The following is a 15863-nucleotide window of genomic DNA, read 5'->3' as shown; positions in this document are numbered from 1 at the left end:
AATGAAAAAAAGTTAAACAGTGTCATGACCTCTCACTGATCTTGAGTTGAGATAACCCAGATAAATAAAAACCTGTGTTATGAAAAAGCAGATGTTAATTAGGCTACAGAACATGTTTAGTATGCTCCTTTTTGAAAGGATTTGCATTTTGGATACACGTAAAGAACGGGGAGAGCTTCAAACCAGAAGTTTGGCCGCATGAGGCCAAACTCCAGTGAGCAAGATCACTACTTTCTGGTGTGTCTGTCATTGTCAGGCCCTCCTTAATTAACAATACACTCACAGACATTAAATATTTTATAGCATTAAATTATATTTTGCATTCTGAAATGACTGCATTATTTGCTGGGCAAGGAGGGAATCACAGGAAAATTCACCACTGTAATTCTGAGCATACAAAATAAAACCATCATCAAATTAATATATTAAATTCAAAATTATGCTACAGAACAAAACAAATTTTCAGGGGCAAAGGGCTAATGATTATGTATAGAAATATGATCAATTTTAATTACTTAAATAGAGCATCATCCTAAAGCTGCTATTTAAAATTGCATACAGTGTTTGTGCCATGTAATTTATTCTGATATTGAGAATAGCTCTTAAGGGATACATCTGCCTTATAACAACAACAACAAAAACTTACAGGAGTCCCTTTCCAAAGGTCTGAAAGGGACATAAAACAAAATTGTTTGCTATGATCACATCTATCAGGAAAAAAACAAAGCTAAATTCCATCTGTCACCAATAATAATTTCAAAACCAGACACCACTGTATATTCAGCTGCCAGGATTATAAAAACAGATAGATACATGTTCTATCATAGCAGAAGTAAGTTTTTCATCTCAGTGAAAAGCAGTATTTTTTTTTCTCAAGTACACAGGAAATGTTGGTAAATTGCAACCAGGATTATCAAATCTGAAGAATGTGGACTACTGTACGGCTACTGCAAATTTAATGAAAAAGTCATAAAAGAACTTAGAGCTGTGTTCTATTATATTGGACTTACATCAAGGCAAGTATTTAGTATAGTATACATTAGTGTTGCAGCTTGGACAGGCTGTTTAGTATATTTACAACCAGAATCCAAACAAAGAACTGCAAATATTTCTGATTTCTTTTTCTACTTGGACTATTTCTTATAATGGCCCCAATGTCACTTTTCTTTCCACTGGAAGGCTGACTTTAGACCAGTAGCTCTCTGCACCTGAAACAAATTCAATACTTCTGGGGGCCAGGTTGAGCAGCAATTTTACTAGACTGTGTTTTCCACTGCACTAGTACATGTTGCCCTTTGTCTCATTCTACAGCTTGGAAGCAAATATTTTAAATCTTCTTTTGATCTATTTTCCCAGCTTGCTGCAACCATACCGACTGTCATAGGCTGAAGAAGAGAGCAAACCTTTATAATGAAACCACATTGACTCCATTTGTAAAGAAGTATGACAAGAAGATGCATCTTCTCTGACGGTAACATCCCATGATATAAGATCATAGGCAGTACTGTAATATATTATGTGTAGTTCTTGCCACTGTGCTTTAAAAATGTTGTGTTCAGACACACTTCTACTACAGCTGCTAAAATATTAGGCCACAAAAAGCGAAAAAGGTGTGAAACAGGAAAAGAAGGCTATGCTTATTTGAAAATAAATATGAAAAAGGAGTAAGATGCAGTAGAAAGTAGTAGGAGCAAATATAAATCTGCTTAGCATGCTACTTACAAGCCTGTCCCAGGACTATCAAAATGATACTGACAGTCCTAAGTAGCATAATAAAATAACAATACACGAAAATACACATAGGAAATACTGGCATAAGAAGGTCCCTTCCTATCTTTTATACCTAAACATTAATGAATATAATTTTCAGTGACTTGCAAAGCTTCCACTAGATAATGATAAAAGCATACAGAAACCCACAGAATACTAGGAAAGATAGTTTTCACTCTTTTTATGTATCATTTGCAATCCAAATAATTACATATATTCAGGACATCAAACTAAGGAAGGTAAGAAAAGAATTGGTAAGATAGGATGGGGAGAGAAGAAAGGAGGTCTGAAATCCTGTAAAAAGGAGAGATTATCTTCGCCATGTATTAAATAACATATTTGTAAAACACACATAAAATAAAGCCATGATTCAACCACGAGATGATAGAAATATGAATGAAATATTTAAGCTCGATTGTCATAGTTAGTGTCATCAAAATCCCTTGACAGAATTAAAATCTTCTGTAGACAGAGTATGTTATTTCTTACATTGTGTATTGTTACATAGCATTACTAGGCATATGTTGCAACTCAGAAGCCAAAGTATAGAAGGAAATCCAAATGTAATTTATTTAAAGAGAATCCTTGTGGGCAAAATGATGAACGTGTTCCACCTAATTCAGAATTCCTTGGTCAATTAAAGAAAACTGTATAAAAAAACCCTATAGGATGAATAATTATAGAATCATGGAAGGGTTAGTGTTGGAAGGGACCTTAAAGATCATCTAGTTCCACCCCCCTGCCATTGGCAGGGACACCTCCCACTAGACCAGGCTGCTCAAAGCCCCATCCAGCCTGGCCTTGAACACTTCCAGGGCTGGGGCATCCACAGCTTCCTGGGCAACCTGTTCCACTGCCTCACCACCCTCACAGTAAAGAATTTCTTCCTAATATCTAATCTAAATCTACTCTCTTCTGGTTTGAAGCCATTACCCCTCATCCTATCACTACGTGTCCCTCCCCATCTTTCCTGTAGGCCCCCGTCAGATACTGGAAGGCCGCTATAAGGTCTCCCCGGAGCCTTCTCTTCTCCAGGCTGAACAACCCCAACTCTCTCAGCCTGTCTTCATAGGAGAGGTGCTCCAGCCCTCTGACAGTCTTTGTGTCCTTCCTCTGGACCCTTTCCAACAGGTTCACGTCCTTCTTATGTTGGGGACCCCAGAGCTGGACACGGTACTCCAGGTGGGGTTTCACAAAAGTGGAGCAGAGGGGCAGAATCATCTCCCTCGACCTGCTGGCCACGCTTCTTCTAATGCAGCCCAGGATGCGGTTGGCTTTCTGGGCTGCAAGCACACACTGGCAGCTCAAGCTGAGCTTCGCATCCACCAACACCCCCAAGTCCTTCTCCTCATGGCTGCTCTCAATGAAACTATTTAACTCTACTGGGAATATTAATCTAAAAGCCATTTGAAAGGCTTTTTTTTCATGTCGCTGTTAAAGGAATTTGTATTTGAGATTGCCTGACATTTAGATGAGCAGTTGTACTCAAAAGCAAGTAAGCTTCTGATTAAGTCTTAACTGATAGCAATGAGAAATAGTGCCAGCAACAGTGTCTTCAGATGGCCTCACTAAACGAAAGATAAATATCATATTTTCAGAGCTCAGTTTTCCTTTTTGAGGACAGCATTTTGCAAGAATATATTACATTTAAAAATACATTGAGGCAAAATCTTAACATTTTCATATATATATATATATATATGCCTATTCATCCATATATAGCCTAGCATCCAATTGCTGCTCTGAGTGGCAAGATTCATCACTGTAATTCATTCTTGCCAGTGTCTTCCTCAGTACAAGAACTATCCTCAACCAGATAAGATGGCCTCATTCTGGATGAAAATTTACTTCATAAACAAATTCATGTCCATGAATTTTTAAAAAGTTACATACAGTCATAAGCTGCTCTGGTAATTGCCTTTGCTGCATTCTTCTGAATATCTGGAACAGTAGAGTCTCCTACAAATGAAAGTAGCTTTTTAAGGCCTCCTGTCTGCTGAATCAGTTGCAGAGTATGGGCATCTTCCAGACAATTTCCCAAAACTGCAAGAGCTTCCACATGTAGGTCGCTGAATTCCTAAAAAGGAAAAAAACCCAAACAAATATCCTTCAAATCAGGATTTAAATACCTTTTGCTTTTAACTTTGTAGGATAATTGTCATAACTTTCTTTGGGACAGTTTATTCATACTGTAAAGTACATCTTTTCATACTCATATTTTTTATATAATTTCATTGATGTGCCTTAGGATGCAACACAATTCATCAACAACAGTAAAAACCTTGCAAGTTTCTCATTTACATCAAAGTGGGTTAGGCAAGTATTCAGAAAGGACCTATCATCTTAAAATCTTAAAAACTTCACAGATTGTCTATGCATTATATTTCCCATAGTGACATCTGAACTAAGAACAAGAGTCTTATAATAACATAAACAACGCAATTTCCAAGGTAGGAAATTATATTTAAGCCCATTGATATCAAAGTAAATTCAGAAAAAAAGATCAGTGTTCAAACTAGGGACCAGCACCAGAGTTCAGCATATAATAAAAAATTTTGAGAAAACATAGTATAAAAAGCTATATGTTGAATTTTTCTCATATTTACAACAGTTTGAGAAATGGACAGTAAATGCAAAACAGTATTACTAATAGCAATAAAGTAAGAAAACAAATACTAACATTTTGATGAACCCCTTTGGTCCCTTTCTTAGTAAGCTAGGTATCCTACCTTATCCTATTTTTATGTAGTTAGCTCCAACTAAGGAACTATTTCTTCTTTTATCACTCTTTCATAACATGAATAACATTTCGCATTAGTCATACAAACATTAGCAGCAAGAACAAAAAACTTTTAAGGCAAGTAAACTGTACATTGGTTTCCAGTATCTGCAGCAGACAATCTAATCCTTTATTTTCTCCCAGTATTATCCTGGTTTCTCCATCTTTGCTAATTTCTTCTAAGGTTTTAAGGGCTAACAACTGAATAACTGGGTATTCAGATTTCAGTAGTTCCAGCAAGGGTGGAATTACATTCAGTTCACGAACTGCAGCATGGCTTTGAAAATCCTGCAGTAAAATATTCAACAAAGACTGTTAGTGATAGAGAATATAACAGTACATCAGTTCCCGACTTTACAGAAAGAACACCAAAAACCTGATTTCAAACATACAAAAATGAGTTAATATTCCAGAACTTCCAGTTCTGAAGATTTCTTTCTTTTCAGCTAAGAATCCAACTGAATATAATCAAGCCCTACCAACCTTAAATTCCATTTTTTGCATGACCGAAGTACACACTACAGAATCTAGTCCTGTCTGAGGAAGCCTATTTACTCTTGTTTTTGCCATGGCTGTCTCAACGTGCATGTTTCTTTGAGGAACTTTTTAAAATTTATTTTCATTATTTTTATTTACCTCAGTGAGGGGAAAATAGTTTTCACACTCTATTGTGGTTGCCTGGTTATATCTTCTTTTGTTTTAGTAATTATAAAATGACAATTTAAAATTTCAACTTTGAACAGTATATATGCAGCTTAATAAAAAGACATTAGTAGATGATATTAAAATAGAAAATAAATAAATAAATTACAATTTGCTTTTAAATAGCTTATTGCACATGTGCAGCATGCAATTATCCTTATCAATATAAGCAAGCACCAGGTGCAGTTATCCAGATATACCCTGCAACAAAGACAGCGAGATAGTAAAAAGGGAGAAAGAGTAAAATGTGATTCTGAATAGACATGCTCTGATGCCCCAAAAGAGATAGAGTTATAAACTGAATTCATTATTGAATTGATTCGCTTAAGCCACGGAGAGAACTGCCATACAAATGCACCATTCTTTTGCTAAGCAGCATATGGATGACATTAGTGCTGAGTGTGAAAGTAGCCAATAACAAATCTATTCCTCCCAGTATGGAAAGTAGCTGTTGAGAGCATTCACCTATCACTAAAAAGATGTTCAAAATTGTGACTATGGACTTGCTGGCCAAAACAAGGCACAATACAATTGCAAGTTCTTTAATTTACAAGATTATTCCAACCTTTTGGATAGACAGGTTATAACTCTCATTACCGAGACTAACATTTTCCAACTACGAAAACAAACTGATCTTTAATTAAAAAAATCTGAATCTGATCTCACTTACATTGCTGTACAGCATGGATAACTGTATTAAGTTCAACAGAATTTGAGTCAAATCAGCTATATTCATAACTAATGCAACAATCAAGGACTTGGGTGTAATGTTTTCAAATACAATGATGAACACTGGGGAGTAAAGGAACCAAATATTTTAAAATTATTAACCCCACAGAGGATGGCAGCGGTCGGTGCTCTTCTGCCTCTGTAATTTAGAACAACAACAAACTTTACCTGCACCAGGAGGTAGATACATTCAAGTGAATTCTTCTTAACATCAGGATCAGGGCTACCTAGCAGTCTGATAAGTGGTTCTAATCCGCTTTGCTCAAATATTTGTATTTTAGTAGTATATTCAACAGCCATATGTGCTAGGCAGAGAGTAGCAAATTCATGGATAACTACATCTTCTGTGGGGAAAAAAAAAAGAAATATTTTGATCAAGCTTTATTCAGCACAGTGTTTGTTTACTAATCCAGTGGTTTAAAATATTATTTGAAGTCAATAAACAATAGCTGTTAGTCATACCTGACATCTCCATAAACATCTTTCTCCATCTGTGCAACATAAAACACTACTCAGTGAGTAACAGAGCCAATCCTATAAAAGTAATTACCTATTTAACATGTGGTATGACAAATCATAAGTTACAAGGAAGATTTTATTAAATTGTCCAATCAAATGGCAGCCGTAAATTATTTCTGAGTGTATTTTTGCACAAGGAATGAATACTGCAAGCTACCTTCTGGCGCCAGCTGTGATATAAGTGAATTTGTGACATCCAGTTCCCTCAGTAACTTCTTGACATCATCTACAATGAAATAAATACAAATATGAAGTCTTTCGTTTGGCATTCTTGGCTAAGTAAAGAAACAGATTCCACTCCAAGGGAAATGCACTTATGGTTACTCCCTGAGTGACAAAAAGATCTGACTAGGAATGACACACAACTGAAGCTATACAAAGATCATAATGAGCCCAGAAAACATAGAGATTTTTCTAGTACCAGACGACATTCTTTGACGTTTGATATACAGGAAGTTCCTCAATACTTCATTGAAACTTTATTCAAAATACTTGCATCTAGCAGGTTCTGATTAAGTATTGCACAGCTTTAGTTGTCAAAGAAATCATAACCCAATTGTTAAAATTATTTGTGGTTAAAATTATCAAATGGAAGCAATCCTTCCATTATTTAATTTTCAAGCTATCACTTCCTAATTTTATGCTAACACAGCCCACACTCAAATTGAAAACATGAATTATATAGGTCTTATTAAAATCACACTAAAGACTTTCAGAATGCATTTTTGCTGTTATCAATGGCAAACTAGCAAAACCACAATCACTGGATAGAATAACTGAAAAACACTCTTTGGGACAGGCTTCAGGTGATCTTACCGGGCTGTGTTGTTACTGTCAACACATTACAGCGTTGAAATGTAAGAGAAAAGGTATGAGTTCAATTTACTTTTAAAGAAAAAAACCCAATGAAGATGTGAATATCAATGGAAGATCACCAGTCATTCAAATCCACGTTTATGCATCAGCGTTGGAAGCCAAGGTCTGAAGGGAGTACCTATATGCCAGTGCTGACTTGCAAGTAAGGTAAAGAGCATAAGGTCCAGCACAGCAGTTGATGAAAAGACTTAAGTGGTGGTTAGGACACCACCATGGTGGTGATAGGTAGATAGATAAAACATCTACCAAAATAAGGCCTGATTAATTATAGTAATTAGATGTAGGTTTACAAAGCAATGTAAAAATAACAGCCACTGAAACTCAACCTCATGTCACTTATTCTTTCATCTTCAGGTATGTGAACCTACCACTCACTGCAGCTTGATTATTTGGCACTCAGCCACCCAGCATGGATGTAACACAGCCGTTCTCATCCTATTTAAAGGTACAAGAATATCTGCATATACTGTGTTTAAATCATTTAATAATGGTATGGCTACAGTAGATACACTACCTTGCTGTGAATGCAATGTCTCTGAGAGATATTCAAGACTACTTGAATTTCACTAGCTCGGATATAGATAACAAAACATTTATATCAGCACTGACCTGCCAAAGAAGCTGGGTAAATATGCATGCCAATGCTTGATACTTCGTGGCTTTTTTTTTTGCCATCAATACTTGAGTTAGCTACTCTAAATTTAACACATTTTCTCCCTTATCACTGTGGTTACACTAATGCCTCAAGGAACAACTGATATTTAACCATAGCGTTTTCTGCAGATGATAAATGCTACTTTATACTTCTCTTCCAACTTTTGTAAAAGAGAAGAGTGTATCATGTCTGCATTGGCAGGCATCTTATGTAGTCAGGCTTTCCCTTCTAGACATAATTCCAGTATTAAACTGTTTCAGTTTGGTCCTGTCAAAACAAAAATAAGGGTTGGAGGAAAATTAACTTCTCTTGTAACTTTTTTTCAAAATCAGTGGAGTTCATTCATTCTAGCTGAATTTGTTCCTTTACTCTGGGCCGTTAATAAAGGATTTTTTCACATGGGCCACCTATTGCTTTGACGACCACACTCATACACATTGAAAAATATTTCAAAATGGAGACTCTTACGATTAGAAGCCATGATGCCAAGTACCATGATGGCATTTCTGCGTACAATTGGATCTTCATGTGAGATGAGTTTATACAGATGTTCCACTGCTCCAAGACCAAGAAGTGTCACTTTGTTTTCATCACCTGAAAAGTAATTAGGTTAAAAGTTCTGTAAGAATGCAACAAGCTCACAGTTCTAATGCAACAAAGTAAAACAGCTCTCAATCTTTTATTGGACTGTAGAATCAAAGAACAAAGGCCTGGACAGGACCTTGGGAGATCATCTAATCTATACCCCAAATAAACACGTGTCAAATAGCATCAAGGATTAATAGTACCTAGGACTAATTTGCATTTGTAAAGCAAAGGATGCTTCTGTCTATTGGACACCCAACTCATTTGTTGGAGACTGCAGTGGTAGTACAAAGGACAGCTTTCAATTTAGCAAAGTACAGGTGAATGATACCATCAAAAACCTCATTTTATTTTCCTCTTTTCTTGCCAGGGCAAGAGTAGAGGGGGAGGATGACCTCCCTCGACCTGCTGGCCACACTCTTCTTGATGCACCCCAGGATGCCATTGGCCTTCTTGGCCACAAGGGCACATTGCTGGCTCATGGTCATCCTGTTGTCCACCAGGACTCCCAGGTCTCTTTGCACCGAGTTGCTCTCCAGCAGGTCAGCCCCCAACCTGTACTGGTGCATGGGGTTATTCCTCCCCAGGTGCAGCACCCTACACTTGCCCTTGTTGAATTCATAAGGTTCCTCTCTGCCCAACTCTCCAACCTGTCCAGGTCTCTCTGTATGGTGGCACAGCCTTCCAGTGTGTCAGCCACCCCCCCCAGCTTTGTGTCACCGGCAAACTTGCTGAGGGTGCACTCTATCCCCTCATCCAGGTCATTGATGAACATATTGAGGAGGACTGGACCCAGTACTGACCCCTGGGGAGCACCACTCGTCACTGACGTCCAACTAGACTCTGTCCCCCTCATCACAACCCTCTGAGCTCTGTCTTTCAACCAGTTATCTACCCACCTTACTGTCCATTCATCTAACCCACTCTTCCTAAGCTTCCCTATGAGGATGCTGTGGGAGACCGTGTTGAACGCCTTGCTTAAGTCAAGGTAGACCACATCTACCGCCCTCCCCTCATCTATCCATCCAGTCATGCCATCATAGAAGGGTATCAGATTAGTCAGACATGATTTCCCCTTGGTGAATCCATGTTGAATACTTCTGATAGCTTTCTTTTCCTCCACATGCCTTGAGATGACGCCCAGCACAAGCTGTTCCATCATCTTTCCAGGGATGGAGGTGAGGCTGACCAGCCTGTAGTTCCCTGGGTTCTCCTTCTTGTCTTTTTTGAAGACTGGAGTCACGTTGGCTTTCCTCCAGTCCTCAGGCACCTCGCCTGTTCTCCAGGACCTTTCAAAGATGATGGAGAGCCGCCCAGCAATGACTTCCACCAGCTCCCTCAGCACTCTCGGGTGCATCCCATCGGGGCCCATGGACTTGTGAATATCTAATTGATCTAACTGATCCCTCACTCGATCCTCCTCAACCCAGGGGAAGTCGTCTTCTTTCCCCATTACTTTCCCCAAAGCCTGGGACTCCTGAGGGCTGGGCCGAGCCGTAAAGACCGAAGCAAAGAAGGCATTCAGTAACTCCGCCTTCTCTGTATCCTCCGTCACCATGGCTCCTGTTTCATTCAACAGTGGGGCCACAACTTCTCTGGTCTTCCTTTTGCCTCCAACATACTTGTAGAAGCCCTTCCTGCTGAGCTGGACATCCCTGGCCAGGTTTAATTCCAAGGCGGCCTTGGCTTTCCTTGTTTCATCCCTGCACGCTCTGGTGGCATTCTTGTAATCCTCCCAAGGGGTCAGTCCATTCTTCCACTTACTGTAAACTTCCTTCTTCCACTTGAGCTTTATCAGAAGCTCCCTGCTCAACCATGCAGGTCTTCTGCATCCCTTGGCCGATTTCTTGCTCTTAGGGATGCACCAATCCTGAGCTTAGAGGAAGTGGTCTTTGAATACCAACCAGCTCTCTTGAGCCCCTTTGCCTTCCAGAGCCCTAGCACACAGGATCTCTCCAAGCAGTTTCTTGAAGAGGTCAAAGTTAGCCCTCCTGAAATCCAAGGTTGTAATTTTACTTCTTGTTGTTTCATCAGGGAGTGTAGTGATAGGACGAGGGGTAATGGTTTTAAATTGGGTAGATTTAGATTAGATTAGATTAGAATAAGGAAGAAATTCTTTACTGTGAGGGTGGTGAGGCACTGGAACAGGTTGCCCAGGGAAGCTGTGGATGCCCCAGCCCTGGAAGTGTTCAAGGCCAGGCTGGATGGGGCTTTGAGCAGCCTGGTCTAGTGGGAGGTGTCCCTGTCCGTGGCAGGGGGGTTGGAACTAGATGATCTTTAAGGTCCCTTCCAACTCTAACCATTCTATGATTTTATGAAATAAATTAACTGCAAAGTGAAAACAACTCCTTCTCTTGTGACACACTGCAAAGTCTACTGGAAGACTGAAGGAATATCAATGATTTATCGATGATAATATTAACAATTTAAAGGATTATTCATTTAGTAGAAACAGAAAAAATGAATAGTTGTCTTCTTGCAGTGTGCCATATTTTAGTGTGGACAGCAGGGAATGAGCCCAACGTTTATGGTGTGCGGTTCATAGCTGTCCCCAACAGTCCAAATTCTCTCTTCCCATATCCAAAATTTGGTTGCATGTCCTCAGCTGAGCTTGCCATATTAAGCTGAACCTAAATATCTTTCAGAACCCAACCATCCCTAGCCAACTGCAAAGCCTTCAGCTCTTCTCTCACAACTTCAGCAGTGTTCATAATTGCCATCAGTACAACAATCAGCATATAAACCCATAATTTTTTAAGAAAACCAAGAATGCTACCAGTGTACACCAATTAGAGTGTCTGGCATAGAATGAGTAGGAGACAACTTAGGACATTATGTGCTACATAATTTTGAGCCTTTGTTATACAGTTGTCTTCTGGGTACCCGGAACTTGACACTTAGCTATAGATAATACAGGGACCTTTGAAAATCTGGAATCTTGGGAGACTTGTTAGATTCCCAACAAATACCGAAATAAGCTCGATAAAGGAGGCTGAGCAGTCTAATGAATCATCTGTCACAGAAGTACTGACACAAGAGCTATAAGCCAAAATAACAGAAACAGGCTAAAAAGTAATTTTCATTGAAAACTGAACCTTGAAGTAACTACACTGGTACAGAAGTTTCAAACTGTAACATGAAAAAGAGAATTCTTTCCCAGATGCAAGTCTGTTGCTCATAACAAAACAGATCTAGGTTATATTTAAATCAAGCTCTATAAACAGAGAATATAAAATTCTACAACAAAATGATAAAAATTTCTTTCACGCAAACCACAGCACTTCTTTATAAGTGCAAATACAGGTTCGATAGATATTTCAGAAAACCCTCAAAACCTTGACAGAAAACTTTGAGATGAATTGTGAACTACTATCAAAATCTAAGCAACACAATACTGCAAAAAGACTAACCTTTTGATGCAAATTTATACAGAGCATCACATGCTTTGGCCAAAACTTCCTCTTCAGGAGAACTAAGCATTAGCACAACTGTTGCTGCTGTTTTGCTTTCAACCAATAAAGGATCAAACTACAAACAAAAAAATAAAAGGAAAGAACAGTTTGATTTATACTGAGCCTTCCCCACATTTCATTAAAAAAAATATAGTTTGAGATCCACACTGAGTTAGAAATATTAACATGAGTTGTTATTTACTTGGAGAAATTCGATTTTTTAATAACAATTTGAGACATTGTTGAAAAATAAGAAAGAATAACTGACTTCCAAATATAATCATGATTTCATCCTGTATGAAGATTTTGGGAAAACCTTGACACTTCCCTGTACATCTGGGAAGTCTTGAAGGAAACAAACTATGTAATTCTGTCACACATGTAAGAGCATCCTGTGGCTTCAGAACTGCTGGATTCTGAGGTTTCTTTTGAGCAGCTGTGCCCAGAGCCTGAAAACCTGAAGACACTGTCCAACGTCACGCTTGCTGTGACAAGCTGGAGGCATGGGACAAGTCATGGAAAAAAGCTCCTTTTCAAAGAAAATATAATCAGCTTACTGTACTGTAAGTTATTTTGCTTAATAATGACTCAGCAACAAGAATTAAACCAAACAGTGGCAGATTGGTCCAAGTTACATCTTAATAATGGGCCTCAAATATTGGAATTCTTTATGGGAATTTTCTTTTTGGATTGTAGGCAGGTAAAAAATTCGGCTTATCACAGCAACATTCATTCATTCTACCCATATGAGAGGCACATAGGAGAATTAAGAGATGATGGAAAGCCCCTTTATCCACCTTCATACTTGTCTACTTCTGCCCATTTGTGTCCTTGCGAGGACATGATCCTCCATGTGCTATGATTTAAGCACAGACATGTCTCCTGAGTCTGGCCAAATACTTGGTGATGGGATAAACTGTAATTTTTTAGAAAAGCCTTTTAGTCCTCCAGAGAAAAATAAACACAAAGACTGATCTCAGATGACGTTTAATAAGAAATGAAATATGAAATAAGAGTTTTAAATCTCAGTTATTTATTTACATTGATCTAATACCAAAGACGCTATTATATTGCTCCATTTTTGTTGTCTCTCGTGTTCACAAGTAATCAAATGAACTACAATTCAACAATAATTCCTAGGCTTTAATGACTGGTTGGCACATGAGCAGAGTGAAATTGGTCTAATCTCTACCCATTTGTATAGACATTAGATTCACTACTACTGTCAGAAATATTCAATAGGCACTTACTTTCCTATCAGAAGCAGTTTTGTGCTGAAAACACAGTAAGAAGAGTCACTGAAATCAATGTATGTTTAAGAAGTCAGAGCCCTGAGCAGGTCAGTGATTTGCTGGGAAATAACACCGTCCCTCAAAACTATCATAGAACTGGACAGGGCTTTTGCTTATCAGAATGCCAGCATAGCTAGAGTTCCCCCCTCCTTTTTTTTCCCACTTTATTATTTTTAAAATCAAGGCTTGCTCCTAAATCTTCATACATCATTAGACTCTTCCCTTAATGGCACATACAGGACATTACCTGCCAGAATAATATGCCTGAAGTTACAAACAACCTTGAATTAAACACAGAAATTTGACTGGTTTATAAGCAACATTTCCAACATTCAGTTTGCATTAAGAAAAAGGCAAGTTAAATGAAAAAGAAAGCTATAATTCAAAAACTCCTATATGTCTTTGATCATCATTTTTGTGTACATTTGACTTCAAAGCCATTTTTTGGCTTCTATCAACTTAACTTAGTTGAAATTGAAGGTAATACAAAAGATGTTTCCAGTCAGACCAAAGACCCATCTAGCCCAGCATCCTGTCTCCAACAACGACCAGTAACAGGTGTGGGCAAGCAGACTGTTAAATTTACTTATATTGAGTATAATATACTTGAGCTACCGATTTTCTCTCTGTGGTCAAAAAGTCCAAGAAAAATTTTCCACCAGTTAATTTGGTAAATAATTTTTGAAGCCATCTGCATTTTGAGACAGAAGTATCACAGTTTAACAGTCATATAAATAGTTGTGCCTTTTCTTTGTTTCAACACTACCACCTGATCATTTTATTTGTCCACCACAGTTCATTCACCGTAAGAAATAGCAAAATAAATGACACCCATTTGCCTTCTCTGTATATTCATTTTGTAAGTTTCTATGATATTCCTCTTCACAGTAACTTCCTTTTGGGGATGAAGAAACCTACTCTCTTTGATCTTTCCTCATACAGAAGCCACTCTCTCTATTCTTGTCTTTCTTAGCGCTTTTCTACAGTTCAACTGTACCTTTTTTGAGATGGAAACACCAGAACTCTAAATGGCATTCAACACGTGCATGTATCTGATAGACTGGACGACACAGGACGCAGAATAAAACCCCATGACCTCCCACTGGCAACTTCTCTCCATTATGAAACTTGAACAGTAATTTGTTTTCTCACTTTTGCTTTCTATTTTATAGCCAGAAGAATTTCTTTTTACCTGTTAGCGATTATGTGAGTGAAGAGCTTGGTCTAAAAACTTTTGAAAAAGCTCAATAACTCTATCAACAAGATTACCATTATCCACTTTCTCACTGACTCCTCTAAAGAATTCAAATAGATTTCAGAGATCAAATTTTCCACTACAGAAGTAGTATTGATTCACCCTCATTACTAACATATTTATCCATGTATCTTTTTTTTTTGTGTAACTATTTCTACCAATTAACACCATGTGAAAGACAAACTTTCTGTAATTTTTGATATATTTCTTTTTGAAAATGAAATTTTCTACCCTCCATTCCTCTGGTACAAAGAGTACACATTAAATAGCATAAGTAACAGTACCAGAGTTTCAGATTTTAGTTATTTTTCAGTTAGAACAAGACCTGGGCAAATACTATTTATTCATATTTTGGCAATTTCTTCACATTTGTTTTAGTGATTTGCTACACAGCTTTGTCTTTTGACAAAAAAAAACTCATTTAGCTTTTCTTTTATGACCTTAATCACCTAATAGTATCCCTCTCAGAAGCTTATTGCTTCTAGTCAATTTAGAAAAGCTTTATTGCTAGTTGTATCTTTGCTAGTTGTATCTTTGCTAGTTCTCTCACAAAATATTTTGGTACATTGTAACACTGCGCTTTTACTTCTCACTTGTGAGGGCAAGGGTTTTTTTGTTTCCCCATTTATATGCAAATCCCCCCTTTTGAAGGATGTATTTATCTGTTATTATTCTATTGTTTAATAATGCTGTCATTTAAAAAAAAATCCTTTAAATTTGAATTAACTGACTACAGGTCTCCTTTATTGTTGCACTTCTCATAGATTCTTTAGAAGCATTACTTATATCTTTGGTATTCTTAACCTCTTTTCCTTTACTTAGAAAAACAGAGTTACTATATACCTAGTCATGCTAATTGTTTCAGTTCTGTCATTGTCTGATCTCCTATACTAGCAATATAAAACCAAGATATTCCACTGAATCACAAACAGTTGATGTTAGAAGGCACCTCTGTAGATGATCTGGTCCAACTGCCCTGTTCAGAGCACGGTCAGCTAGAGCTCAAGGCTGGTGCACAGTCTGATTTTGACTGTCTCCAAGGATGGAGACTCCATAACCTCTCTGCGTGACCTGTGCCACGTTTCATCACTCTTACAGTATCTTTGGTTATGATTGGTTAGGTGGATCTGGATCAGGTGCCCCCTCAATCAGTTTGCAGATGACACCTAGTTGGGTGGAAACGTTGATCTGCTTGAGGGTAGGAAGGCTCTACAGAGAGACCCGGACAGGCTGGATTGATGGGCTGAGG

General features: G+C 38.0%; 1 protein-coding gene across 1 annotated transcript in view; it reads right to left on the bottom strand.

Annotated features, from left to right (window-relative positions):
• Positions 1-15863, bottom strand: part of ARMC3 (armadillo repeat containing 3) — a 74127-nt gene that overhangs the window by 42018 nt on the left and 16246 nt on the right. The window contains exons 4-9 of the mRNA XM_054191499.1: positions 12026-12143; positions 8499-8624; positions 6657-6725; positions 6149-6324; positions 4643-4837; positions 3664-3847 (exon numbers count right to left, since the gene is read on the bottom strand). Coding sequence (XP_054047474.1) covers positions 3664-3847; positions 4643-4837; positions 6149-6324; positions 6657-6725; positions 8499-8624; positions 12026-12143 — 868 coding nt within the window. The remainder of the gene's footprint in view (positions 1-3663; positions 3848-4642; positions 4838-6148; positions 6325-6656; positions 6726-8498; positions 8625-12025; positions 12144-15863) is intronic.

This window comes from Rissa tridactyla, chromosome 2 (genome assembly GCF_028500815.1).
Source record: "Rissa tridactyla isolate bRisTri1 chromosome 2, bRisTri1.patW.cur.20221130, whole genome shotgun sequence".
In the NCBI taxonomy this organism is placed as follows: Eukaryota; Metazoa; Chordata; class Aves; order Charadriiformes; family Laridae; genus Rissa; species Rissa tridactyla.
This window is presented reverse-complemented; position numbering and strand designations above follow the sequence as displayed.